General features: G+C 32.1%; 1 protein-coding gene across 7 annotated transcripts in view; it reads right to left on the bottom strand.

Annotated features, from left to right (window-relative positions):
• stai (stathmin) overlaps positions 1–13,714 on the bottom strand; it is a 52,982-nt gene that overhangs the window by 35,223 nt on the left and 4,045 nt on the right. For 6 of the 7 annotated variants that reach the window (XM_074130450.1, XM_074130442.1, XM_074130448.1 and 3 more), the window contains exon 3: positions 12,484–12,543. In XM_074130450.1, coding sequence (XP_073986551.1) covers positions 12,484–12,543 — 60 coding nt within the window. Of the gene's footprint in view, positions 1–12,483; positions 12,544–12,655; positions 12,806–13,714 lie in introns of those variants that run through there. The other variant, XM_074130447.1, reaches the window with a different exon arrangement.

The raw sequence follows: 13,714 nt of genomic DNA on the forward strand, positions 1-13,714 counted from the left end.
GTCTATAGATTACGAAAAATCAAAATATGCCAAAGGTAAATTTTACACCTCACTGCAGCCGACAATACCTAAAAAACCGTGGTACTCTGACTTCGCAGAACGTAGAAAGTTCACTACTACTTTGATACGACTGCGCTTCAACCATAACTTCTCGCCCCACCATCTCAGCCGTATAGGAATTTCAGTCCCTCCAATTTGCTCTTGCCCTTCTGATACAATTATAGACGCCAACCACCTGATCCTCGATTGCAATAGTCACCAGGATGATAGGGACAAACTGTGGAATGCAGTCATCAAAGCGAAATGTCCACTTCCTGCCAACCTGCATACCATCCTCACAGAACCAATATTCGAAACGTATCTGGCTATTTTCCAATTCATTACCAAAAACAAAATCAAACTTTGAAAATTAAAATAAAAACATAAAACATAACAGCAACTAGAACAAAAATAACAATAGTACTCAGAACACATCCCATTAAATAATACATTGTACATCCCTGGCTAATCTGCACAGACAGGAAGCCAACAAACAAACAAAAAAAAAAAAAAAAAAAAAGAACAAATTTATTCAATCTAATCGATTAAAGGATGTTCCATTGTCACAAACACAAAATCAAAGATATGTCAGCAAACTTATTAATAAACAATTTTGCGTATAATAAGCAATACTTCGGTCAATTCAGTTTGTTTAAAACTAACACTAAAATACTATTAACCACTAAATCGTAACTATCTTATCAATGCAAGAAGGGAATAATGATAAATGAAAGAAAAAGGAAAGATTCTGTTATAAATTCAAGCGAGGGAGGAGGTTAAGAAGCTGTTAAAGGCATTCTAAGATACGTTTAGTTGTATAAAAATCTTCAGCCACCCACTAAAAATAATGTTTAACATCAAACAACGCGTTTGATGACCCAAAAATTTCTAAGTTCATGATCACTAATCATGGAATTTCTGATCATAGTTGCAGCGATTTAATCTTCTTTTAGCTATACCAGAAAGCTTTTCCAAATCATTTATCTAGTACTTCTTTCTTTGATCATAGATCTGGCTAATTGATCTCCTTTTGAAAAATTAAGATGTTGTGGTTCCTCTTAGACAATCTCCAGGATAAAAAATATTTTGAGATTCTTCCTAGTACATCGTTTGGTTTGGTGAAATCATTTTTTACTTCTCACTAAACGTTAACAATCGATATTCGCCCAATATCCAAACCCACTAACCAAAACTTAACTGTTAGACGAAGTCCTGTGTATTTTATAATGTGATGAATTAATGCGGAATTTCTGTTTTTTATCAAAAATAATTTGGCTTCCTTAAGGTTACAAAACAGAACACATCCTGAAATCCACCATCAACAATTTTAACCTATCCATCAGCATTTTTCGGTTTTATCAATCTAATAAACGTAATCAAAACAATATCGAACGATTAAATATATAACGTCTAAATACAGTTGAATCACTTTTACAACAGATACATAAGAAGAAAAGTCCGAAGAACAGCAAGGTTATAAATACATTGAACATTATCATAATTGATAATTGCACCACGCTAATTTACAAGCGGATGCGGTTGGATTAGCTACTAACGATTCAGGGCATTGACTCTCCACCAGGCCAATACAACTTGCACAAAATATTATCTTAGTTCATAGTTGAGTAAATTTACTCACCATATAAAAATTATTGAGGTGTGCTCAGTTATCACGCATTATTATCCACCAGCGCAATATGCAATTAAAATTAATTTGGGTGCAATAGAAGAAGTATAATTCTCTTAGAAGTAGAAGTAATAATAAATTAAAAACTGAAGATTTAGTAGGCGACGACGAAATGGTGTTTAAGAATCAAATAAATTTTGTTAAATAAATAAATGAATTAACATCGCTGTTTTTATAGGTCGAGTACCCTAATTCAGCAAGTGAAGTGTGAGACGGAAACTTACTTGAAGTTAAAATTCTCTCCATCAACTGACTAAACAACCTCTGATAATAGCTGAAGATCCGAAGCCGGTGAGAAATACAAAAAAACATGTGTACCAAGGCGGATTTAATCCAAAACTGCGGAGCTAACCACATTTTCAAATGAAATGATCTTATTAATTTTATTTTTATTTTATTTTGAATCGATAAAAAAATTAAAGAAGCTCGGAAACTGCTACTCACAACAGAATTGCGTTAAGAAAAAGTCTTGAAATTAACTTTTGTGTTGTAAGTTTTTAAATTAAAGAAGCTCGGAAACTGCTACTCACAACAGAATTGCGTTAAGAAAAAGTCTTGAAATTAACTTTTGTGTTGTAAGTTTTTAAATTAAAGAAGCTCGGAAACTGCTACTCACAACAGAATTGCGTTAAGAAAAAGTCTTGAAATTAACTTTTGTGTTGTAAGTTTTTAAATTAAAGAAGCTCGGAAACTGCTACTCACAACAGAATTGCGTTAAGAAAAAGTCTTGAAATTAACTTTTGTATTGTAAGTTTTTAAATTAAAGAAGCTCGGAAACTGCTACTCACAACAGAATTGCGTTAAGAAAAAGTCTTGAAATTAACTTTTGTGTTGTAAGTTTTTAAATTAAAGAAGCTCGGAAACTGCTACTCACAACAGAATTGCGTTAAGAAAAAGTCTTGAAATTAACTTTTGTGTTGTAAGTTTTTAAATTAAAGAAGCTCGGAAACTGCTACTCACAACAGAATTGCGTTAAGAAAAAGTCTTGAAATTAACTTTTGTGTTGTAAGTTTTTAAATTAAAGAAGCTCGGAAACTGCTACTCACAACAGAATTGCGTTAAGAAAAAGTCTTGAAATTAACTTTTGTGTTGTAAGTTTTTAAATTAAAGAAGCTCGGAAACTGCTACTCACAACAGAATTGCGTTAAGAAAAAGTCTTGAAATTAACTTTTGTGTTGTAAGTTTTTAAATTAAAGAAGCTCGGAAACTGCTACTCACAACAGAATTGCGTTAAGAAAAAGTCTTGAAATTAACTTTTGTGTTGTAAGTTTTTAACATAATATTCTAACAGGTTTTGCGTTCAATTTTTATTTTTTGCAGGAAAGAAAAAGTAGTTACGTTCCTCTTCAAGAACTCCTTATAATCTAATAAACTCTCTGAGTCACCTCATCGAGAAAAAAAATCCGCTTAGACCACCCGATGACCAAAATTCAACTGGTTTTAATCCAACATCTTTCGAATGTCGGTGAGAATAACCAAAACGGTAGCTTTTGCGGCAGAGTGGGTTAGGATGAGATCTATAGTGTGGAGGAGCTTCAGCAGACAGTTTTGGAGAAAAAAAAAGTAAACTAGGATTATGAAAGTCAATTCTAGAGCAAGTGCACTAAAAAAAGAAAACATAAATAATCACAATTATCGATGCATCTTAAAATAAAAAATAAAATTATATGGCAACAAATAAACGTTATTCAATGTATACAGACTTAGTAATTAGTCTAGGCTCATTAAGTTGAACATCTGAGTTAAACAAAAGGCATTATTACGGTAATTTGGCAGTAATCCAATTATTTTCAACAATGAAGGCTTTTCTAAACCGATGTTTACAGTATAGTTGATGTAATTTTGTTGTTTTATTAAAAAGGTAATATGAAATACTAACTCTACTTTCTCAAACATTACAGCTGTGACAAATTTTCTTTAGAATGAATGTTTATTACTTATTACCGTCGAAGAAAACTAATAAAAAGAAAACAGTAGGTTTGAAGAATTACCTCTCCCAGAACCTACTAAAGTATCAATTTACAAACACCCAAACAAAAATACAAATCTCGCTAAAAAGAAAAACAAAAAATGGTTTTATTCATGCCTTACATTTAAAAATATTTTCCGCAAACTCAAAATTTTAGCCAGATATTTATTACTTTTCAAGGCTACACTTTATGATGTGAGATTTTCATAAAAGGCCAATTCTTCTTATAATATTTGTATTAACTCTTTGTATAAATGGCAATCAAATATCAACAAACATATTTTATTTATAATCTACAACCGTTAAACACGAACTTAAAATCCTTCCTTAACTTCGTTTAACTGGGCCTTCTAGTAAGAAATGTAACGGATACAAACATGCATGTTTCATCAACTTGATTAATGAATATCCTTATATAAACAACTTTAGAAAAAATTAAAGCTGGTTGTCTCTCAGTAGTCTAAACTTGTAAATAATTACAGTAAGCAAAGAAGCTCTGAATAAATTAAGCTAAACATTTGTCGCAGAAACGGTCCTTTTAATGACATGATTAATATTGTAATTACAAAATAAAAAAAAAGAAGTTATTTTGTATTTATTAAGATTATAGACTTATTAAAAAGTAGTTAGATCCGCAATGCTCGATCTTATAACGTCGTAGCACGATTGTTTTTTACATTTCTGACCGATTTGAATTAGCATTTACATTAGATGTTGATTAATCAGATTAGTATAGTGAAGATGACTTCAACTAAGTTACCGTCTCATACTCAGCACACTTGCTGACTCAGTTCGAACTTTAATCTCAGTAGAAGTTAAATTCTTTATACCAAATTGATTAATCTATTTCTGGTGATGGATATAAAATTAAGTAATGAGACTGATTTTTTAAATTTTTTTATTCAAAAAGAAATACAATTCTATATTGTCACCTTCAAAATAACTTCCTTATGAAGCCACACAGCGCTGGAGACGTTTCTTCCACTACTCATAGAGTGCTCGAACTCCGATACTGGAATAGCCTTCAGCTGGTCGGTTACAGCCGTTTAAATGTTTTCGACTGCCCCAAAATAAGTTCCCTTGAGGTGATTTTTCAACTTCGGGAAGAGAAAAAAGTCACAAGGACTCAAGTCAGGCGAATAAGGAGGCTGAGGAGCCACAGGAATGTTTTTACTGGCCAAAAACTCTGGTTTATTGAAATTGCTGTGTGACAAGGAGCATTATCGTGATGCAACACCCACTTGTTCTTGATGTTTGGTCTCACACGAATGACCCTTTTTCGAAGTTTTTCAAGAACCTCTAGGTAAAAGTGTTGATTGACCCGTTTGACCTTGAGGTAGAAACTCTTTGTGGACGATTCCGTGGATATCGAAAAAACAAATCAGCATGCATTTGATCTTCGACTTCGCCATCCCTGCAATTTCAATAAACGAGGTTTTTGGGCAGTAAAAACATTCCTGTGGCTCCTCAGCCTCCTTATTCGCCTGACTTGAGTCCTTGTGCCTTTTTTCTCTTCCCGAAGTAGAAAAATCACCTCAAGGGAACTCATTTTGGGACAATCGAAAACATTCAAACGGCTGTAACCGACCAGCTGAAGGCTATTCCAGTATCGGAGTTCGAGCACTGCTACGAGGAGTGGAAGAAACGTCTCCAGCGTTAAGTGGCTTCAGAAGGAAGTTATTTTGAAGGCGACAATATAGAATTGTAATTCTTTTTGAATAAACAATTTTTTAAAAATCAGTCTCATTACTTAATTTACAGACCTCATATTTGAGAAAAAAACATCTTACACCTTATTAGCCTATAAAAGACACTATAACTTCAAGAGTTCTTCTATTTTTTGCTTAAATAAAGTGGATTCATTAATTTTTAGTCTAATTTGATATTTTTTATTCGAGAAAAATATTTTAGTAATAGTTTTTCGAGATCACAACTTCTTCGTACTATTCGAAATTCCAAAACAAATAAAACTGTATCTTATCTATTTATAACAAAAAAATAAATAAATCATAACATTTTGAGAAATTAATTGCAGAATTACTTGATGAATTCGTGTAGGGTACAACTATAGGGGGGGCCTGAGGGGAAAACTAAGAAAATGGAATATTGCGGGTTTGGCGCAGAGAAGGTGGAGCGACTTGAGGTCGGTCATTGACCGTCTACGATGGCTGCTGGCTTACACGTACAACAGATCCGGCTACTTCTAACTTCATTTGGAAGGGCTGCATGGAGGAGGGCTTTTATTGCTAACAGAGGCTGGCCTGCTATTACCGAGATGGGCACAAAATAGATTCTACCCAATATACAACAAATACTTCTCTACACTTTTCACCAAATTTAACCCTTAGTTTAGGGCCAAAGTACATCTCTTCTCCCAATAAACAGTTTATCCCTTTTTCACAAAATATTTGTGTGAAATAGGTTAAATGGTCCATCAAATAAACCTTATCGATTTCAACAAATACTTGCTCAAAATAAAACTATATTTTTTTTATCGATTTTCACTTCAAGCGAACGACGATAATAGTGTGTATTAGCTACTAACACTTCGTGCTTGCTTTCAAGTTCGCTAATCTTAAGAACGTCAACATTAATAGTTTGATCACAGTTATTTAAACATAACATTTATAGAAAGAGCATTAATACACTAAGCTTCTGCAGTCGATGCACCGTTAAAAAAAGTTGCTAAGCAGGAAGGAGATTGGTTAAGTGTTTAGCGCGCTGGATTCTAATGTAGAGATCACGAGTTCAAATCTAGTTGCCAGCTATTAGTTTTTCTGTTTCTAGGAACTAGTGTCAGGTGATAGTTTTGTCTGTAACGAGAGAACACTTTTTATCGGGCGCCAATGACTTTAAATGATGACACGCCTTAAATAAAAAAAAAAAAATGCTAATGTCGACTTAATATTAACTAGCAACACCTTAGCGCCCAAATTTACACATAACCATCATATCCTCTAAGAAAATACGAAAATAAAGCATGTAACAAACGATTCTGGATGTAATCTTGAGGAAAAGTAATTTATTTAAGTTTCTGGTTAGAAGAAGCTCAATTGAGATAATTGTATTTTGGGTAACATTTGGATTATATACAGATATGCTCATCATTTCATGCGATATCACCAATAATGAACCACAGTTCTGAAGTAATACAACAGAAATTTGAATTTCGCCAGCAGCACAAATTAAATCAATAAAAAAAAGATTGCTTAAAAACTTATTTTTGTTTAAAAGGAGATTGCGAATTGAAGCTGGATTTTTCCAAAATTTTAGCTGAAAAAATTAAAGAGGGCTACTTCTCTGATCAGAATATGTCTCACTAATCTGGGTACTTTAAATGTAATACATTTCCATAAAACAAATGTGGATGAATTTTTTTTGAGTTTGTTCAGTTGTACTCAAAACCAGTTCAGATAACAAGCGATGTAACTGGTTAATTCCAGTCTCATGAGCGCCACCAATAAAACCAGGTAGAATGAATTTATTTTAAAGTTTTAAAAACCTGTGTCTCCCAGAATTCAATTTTGTGAGCCAAATGAAAGAATTCCCTAACTAAATACAATAATGGAAATATATGTTACGATTTAAATCTAAATAAAAACAAGGCAAATAACTAGTATAATAAAAACTCCCCAAAATAATAAAAACCATATGAATTAATTATAAAAAATACAAATTAAATGGTTGAGTCCAGCTGTATGAAGCCAGCAGCTTCATCGGATAAACATCTACATATTCGACCTGACGGAGGTCGATTGTCCGCTAATGCAGTAGTCAGAGTGGGCGGTCGGGGCTGAGGATATAATGCTGAAGTCCAATCAATTACCTGGCGCCATGCCAGACCTAACAAGCCTTTTACACAATAGCTTAAATTTTCCTATTTTCAAATGTTTTTGGCGAACGTAAAAAAATTTATTATCAAATTTCAGTGAATATAAGAAATTAATCTGAAAAACCCGACCCAACATTTCCTTCATTGTTGCCATCAGTTGACAGTATCTAGCCAATAGAACGCAAAACAAATTGCATCACATTAAATCGAAATAAAAACATTGTTTATTAAAGATATATTTAAAAAAATAAAACATCGTATTAATAGAAAAAGTAATGCCTACTTTTCATACAGGCTTAACGTTTCGCTTCTAAAATTTAGTCCCGTTATTATTACAAAAATCTGAACCTAGAAGAGAATATCATGTTAATATACGAGGGTTGTTTGAAAAGACCGTGCAAAGTCAGAGAGATAGCAATACTGGCGCGTATCGAGGTTATGTTTAGTTAGTAGCATCTCTTGGAAGAACACACACCAAGTTTCAGCCAGATCGGTCTATTTCTTTGTGTTTGGCATTCGTTTGAATCGAGGAAGTCGAGTGATTTTCAAAAAATGGACGAAAAAGAATTTCGTGTGTTGATTAAACACTACTTTATGAAAGGCAAAACGCCTCAGGAGACTAAAGAGAAGCTTGATAAACATTATGGTGACTCTGCACCTTCGATTAGAACAGTTTATAAGTGGTTTCAAAATTTTCGGAGTGGCCATATGGGCACAAGTGACGCTGAACGTTCTGGACGCCCTGTTGAGGTTACTACTCCAGAAATCATTGATAAAATCCATGATATGGTGATGGATGACAGAAGAGTGAAGGTGCGTGAGATTGCTAGTGCTGTGGGCATCTCGAATGAACGGGTACATAATATTTTGCATCAACATTTGGACATGACAAAGCTATCCGCAAGATGGGTGCCGCGATTGCTCACGCTTGACCAAAAACGAAATCGTATGAAGTGTTGCAAGGACGGTTTGCAGCTGTTCCAGAAGAATCCGCAGGACTTTAAGCGTCGTTTCGTCACTGTGGATGAAACATGGATACATCACTACACTCCTGAGACCAAAGAACAATCTAAACAATGGGTTACCAAGGGGGAATCTGCGCCAAAAAAGGCGAAGACCATTCCTTCGGCCGGAAAGATTATGGCGACTATCTTTTGGGATTCGCAAGGAATAATCCTCATCGACTATCTGGAAAAGGGTAAAACTATTACAGGGGCATATTATTCATCGTTATTGGACCGTTTGAAAACCGAGCTGCAAGAAAAACGCCCACGATTGGCCCACAAAAAAGTCCTTTTCCATCACGACAACGCACCAGCTCACACCTCAGCAGTTGTGGTCGCAAAATTAATGGAAATAGGGTTCCAACTCGTTTCACATCCCCCCTATTCTCCAGACTTGGCTCCCTCGGACTATTATTTGTTCCCCAATATGAAGAAATGGCTGGCGGGAAAAAGATTTTATTCAAACGAGGTGATTGCAGAAACGAATGGCTATTTTTCAGACTTGGACAAATCCTGTTATTCGGAAGGGATCAACAAACTAGAGCAGCGTTGGACGAAGTGTATAAGCCTAAAAGGAGACTATGTTGAAAAATAAAAAAGGTTTACCCCAAAAAATTAAGTAGTTTTTATTTTTGCACGGACTTTTCAAACGACCCTCGTACTAATAAGTTTCTTTAATGAATATTTTTTTCTTTAATACTGGGATATTTTCTGAACTAATTAATCTATAAGAGTGTACACAACTAGAGTTTAACAAACGAAAATGCTCAGTCTCATCCTTAACTAAGGCCAAGCATATTCCTCTAACATACTTCAAAAAATAAAAATTAATAAAAAAATTAAATAAAGAAAAAATATATCTTCTCAGAGTGGTCTTCAGAAGATAAACTGAATAATATTCTAATATAATAAAATCACAAACATATTAATTAATTTATAAAAAAAAATGAATTCTATTTTAGAATTGACTTAAATTTTTTTTTTAATTTGAGTCTAGGGGAGCAAAATGCCTTACCCCTCATGCAAATATCTCAAAAAGAAAGTGAGTGATAAGACTCAGAACTGACCTTGGCAGAAAGTGTACTATCTTTTAAGGAAAACAACTAATTATGTTGATGGCTAAAGAGAAAGCATTGGACAACCTAACATTAATGGGCATCAGCAACTAGTTTTTTTAATATTCTTTTGGTAAAGACACATAAAATTAGTCCTAAACAACAAGGTGAAATGATTTTATTTTTTTTATTACTAAAGGCTCTAAGCAAGTGTAAATAGATTATAAAGAATATAAAACTTTTTAAAGACACCTAATTTGGTAGAACGATTTGCAGGCTTCCCTTAAGAAATAAGCATTACCTTGTCTCGACAACAGAATGAAACAAATAGAAGTAACATTGTGAAATGTGTTAATTATAGAATGTATTCTATTGAACTAAAGCTACACAGTCCCTTGCAAGGGCTCAAAATAGGTTGTTGCCCCTCGATTACGCTTTCAGAGGTGTAATGAACTCAAGTGACTTTCAATATTTAATCACTCTTGAAAGGGAGGGTCTTCTCTGCGCAATAAACAAAATATTTCAACAATGTCTCCTATTAGAAATACTTCCACTTTATCGATTCCAAAACAATAGAAACAATATTTTGGTTGAAATAATAATGATCATCAGCAGCATGCAATTAAAAAAATAATTCGTGAAACTATCTTAACAAATATTCACGTAGTCGTCAAAAACTTAGCGAAGCAATAGAGTATACAGAGATGGAACTTTATAGCGAAGCATGAATACCCTTCTCTAAACTCGTTCATCCAATTTTACAAAAAAAAACATTTTTTTGACATAAGATGGTTGGATGACGTGGAGAAGTCCCCTCCGTCGAGTTGTTCAAAAAAAATCTGGTGCCTCAAGAACAAACATTGTATTATTCACTTTTTTTCGACAGTGATTTGTTTTAAAACCAGTATTTAATGATATCATTATACTCTCTTAAATTGGAAATGTCAAGTTCATCAAAAGATTATTATTATTATTATTCATTCCTAGTTACACGCTTTGTGGTTAAGCACTAATTTAATGAACAGTTATTGTTAATATTTTTAATAAGATACGTTCAACACCTTGGGGTTTACTGGCTTCCACCTGAAGCTTTTTTCAATCTACCGTCAATTTTCAGAGAGTTCTCACGCAGAGAAAAAACTACATACGCACCACCACATAGTGTAAGTAAATTTGGATTTTTTTTTTTTTTTTTTCTGTAAAGAAACTTTAATCGCAAACTTAAACTCAATGCCCTTACCACTGTTTATATGTTTTTCCTAATTAAATTTTATTCTTATTATCTCTTACCAAATTAAAACTTAATTTTCTCCAAAAATGTAGAAAGACAAATTGATTAAAATTAACAATGAACAAACAAATTATAAAAAATGGAGTATTGAAAAATACAATATTTAATATACGATATCATACGATTTATGGATGTAGCTTATGATATTTATTAGATTACTAATTAGTAAGCTTCCAAAATATGGTTCAATATATGATATAGGTACACATTCAAATGTTCAATTTTGAATATATTTACAATTTGGTGAAACTTTGTTTAAGAAAAAACAAAAGATGTAAATAAATAAAAAAATAAAACAGCTTTGAATTAAAAAGAACAATGTATATCGAAGAGAAAACTGATACGATCTAGCGGTGGCAGCGAGAGGTACTAATTCCTCACTGAACGTCATTCTCTTGCACTATATTTTAAATGTTAAAATTTTAGTGAATTTTAATTAATAAAACTTGCAAAACATTATTTTTCAAAAAATGATAAAGAGTTTCTAATATAAGTACATTAATTAGATGCAAGATTAAAATAAACTAACACATTCAGTAAAAAAGTAATTACTAAATTTATAGAAATTATTTGCTTCTAATCATTGCTTATTTAACTAATTAATATTTATTCCTAAAATAGAATTAAATAGGAATTTATAAAAAATTTCAAACTCTTCTTACGAAGTTACTTAAAAAATAAATGAATAAAAATAAATTTCTGGTATATCACTTAAAAATAACATATTCTACAAAATTACAGTAAACGGCATGGCAAAATAAACGGTTAAAGCAATTCAACGAACTCTTTGGCAAAAACTTTTTGGAAAATTAAATACAAATTAATTAACAGAGCGTTAAGGATGTACTGAACCAGCTACCATTACCAGGATTATAATTATGTATATGCCTGCATAATCCAACAGTTGCATGGAGCTTGCACATAAACGAACAGAGACTGAAGGTCAAAGAGATAGTAGACCTGATCCAACTTTATACTTGAATTTGGTGAGCTCCTTCGTTAGTCCAAACTCGGTATAAATTCAGTACAAACTAATAGTTTTAAACATTAGAGCCAAAACAGAGGTTTTTAGTCGCAATGGATTTTGCTTTATAATCATGTCCTATAAAAACCTTCAATTTATTAAGAGAATATCCTCGTTAGAATTTTAAAGCTGAAATAAAATAAGAATCTGTTCGTTATCACTCTGTTTTATTTTATAATCACCCACGAGGAAGGTTGGTCCTCCTTCAAGAAGTCTTAGTAAAATGTTTTAAATAGTAAAGATGAGATATTGCTATGATCTTAAACTAAATTAGAATTTTAAAAAGACATAAAAAGGAATAAATTCCTTTATTTTACGTTTAATACAACAGTCTGGTCCAATGTAATTAAAGATTTAAAAATCAAAGAATACAAAAAATAATCAATCATAAGCAATAACAGAGTTCAGGGAGTAAATTTACTTTTAAAGTTAGAATGAAATGCACGTATACTAGGAATTACTTTGTAATGTTCTGAAATTAATTAATTAATTAATTAAAAAGGCACATTAATGTGCGTGTTTTAAGAGATATTGCGAACATCTCTTAAAATAATTGGAAATACTAATTTTATTTGTACTTACGATCTTCTGAAACTGCGTTGGAAGGCATTTTCCAGAAATATCTTAATAGAATGAGAACACCTGTAAATCACCAAAAATTCGTTATCACATTTTATAATAATATTAACTTATTAAACATTTAACCATTTTGCATTACTTTCTCCCTTAAGTGATGATACATTCTGGAACTTACGTTATTCTACAATTAATCGGCGAAAAAAAATTAAATTTCAAACCAAATTTTACAAAATTCTTTAAGTAAACTTTATTTAAATAATGTTAAAAACCTCGCTCAAAAATTACCAGATAAAAATCGAATTCCCCTAAAAACTGAGAAGGGGGCCCTATACGTCAAGGTGCAACTATTTATTGATTTCCCTGATGCAGCAGCACGTTTTTGACTGCCCTATATTGAGACTACGACTTGAGCTACTACACGTCCAGGGAAGTTAACAAAGGTCATGTTAAGATCGGACAAGATCAGTGCCATTAATTATTCAAGGTTATCAACCGGTGCAATTTCTGTTATCTGTGCAATTGCATTAGTTCTTTCTTTTAGATTAATTCATGATTCAGTTCACTTCCATTAACACTTGAATAAAATATTTTACGAACTGTTTTTTTTACAATCAAAAATATGACAAATATTAATAGTAACGTGTTTTCGATTTTTTTTAAACCATTTTGAACCAATGTATCCGTCTTGGTTAGCAAACATTCAGGTTTTTATTTTTTACACAAAAAATATGGCTGAATTGTTTGCTTTGATATATCAAATATTATGTATTGTATGTATGTATATGCCACTAATTACAGAACACTCATTTTTAAAAATACATCATTAAATTATTATTACTGCAATAAAGAGCCCAATTTAAAAAACAATTATTTAAACTGAATAGATTCAAAACTATTCTGAATCAAGTCAACGTTTAGAAAATCATATTCATGTTAATTCAAAATTGCAGGAAAATGCTACTTATAAAATTAACTTGCAAATTAAAAAGAAAAACACTGCTCCTACTCATGCATTGAACAAAACCGTTAAAACAATATTCTGATTTATTAACTCGTAATAGACGCAAACACATCACAAAATCGTATAATTGTAACAGAAGACAATTTATAAAATCTAAATCTAGTAAAACCCTGGTCCAATAATATAATATAAATCAAATCTATCTCGATAACAGAGATTAAAAAACATTAGTTGTTTTAAAATAACCTTATTTCGTTTGATTTATTAAAACAT

The sequence above is a fragment of the Rhodnius prolixus genome, unplaced genomic scaffold, assembly GCF_049639745.1.
Source record: "Rhodnius prolixus isolate KJV_2025 unplaced genomic scaffold, Rpr scaffold_4, whole genome shotgun sequence".
Taxonomy (NCBI): Eukaryota; Metazoa; Arthropoda; class Insecta; order Hemiptera; family Reduviidae; genus Rhodnius; species Rhodnius prolixus.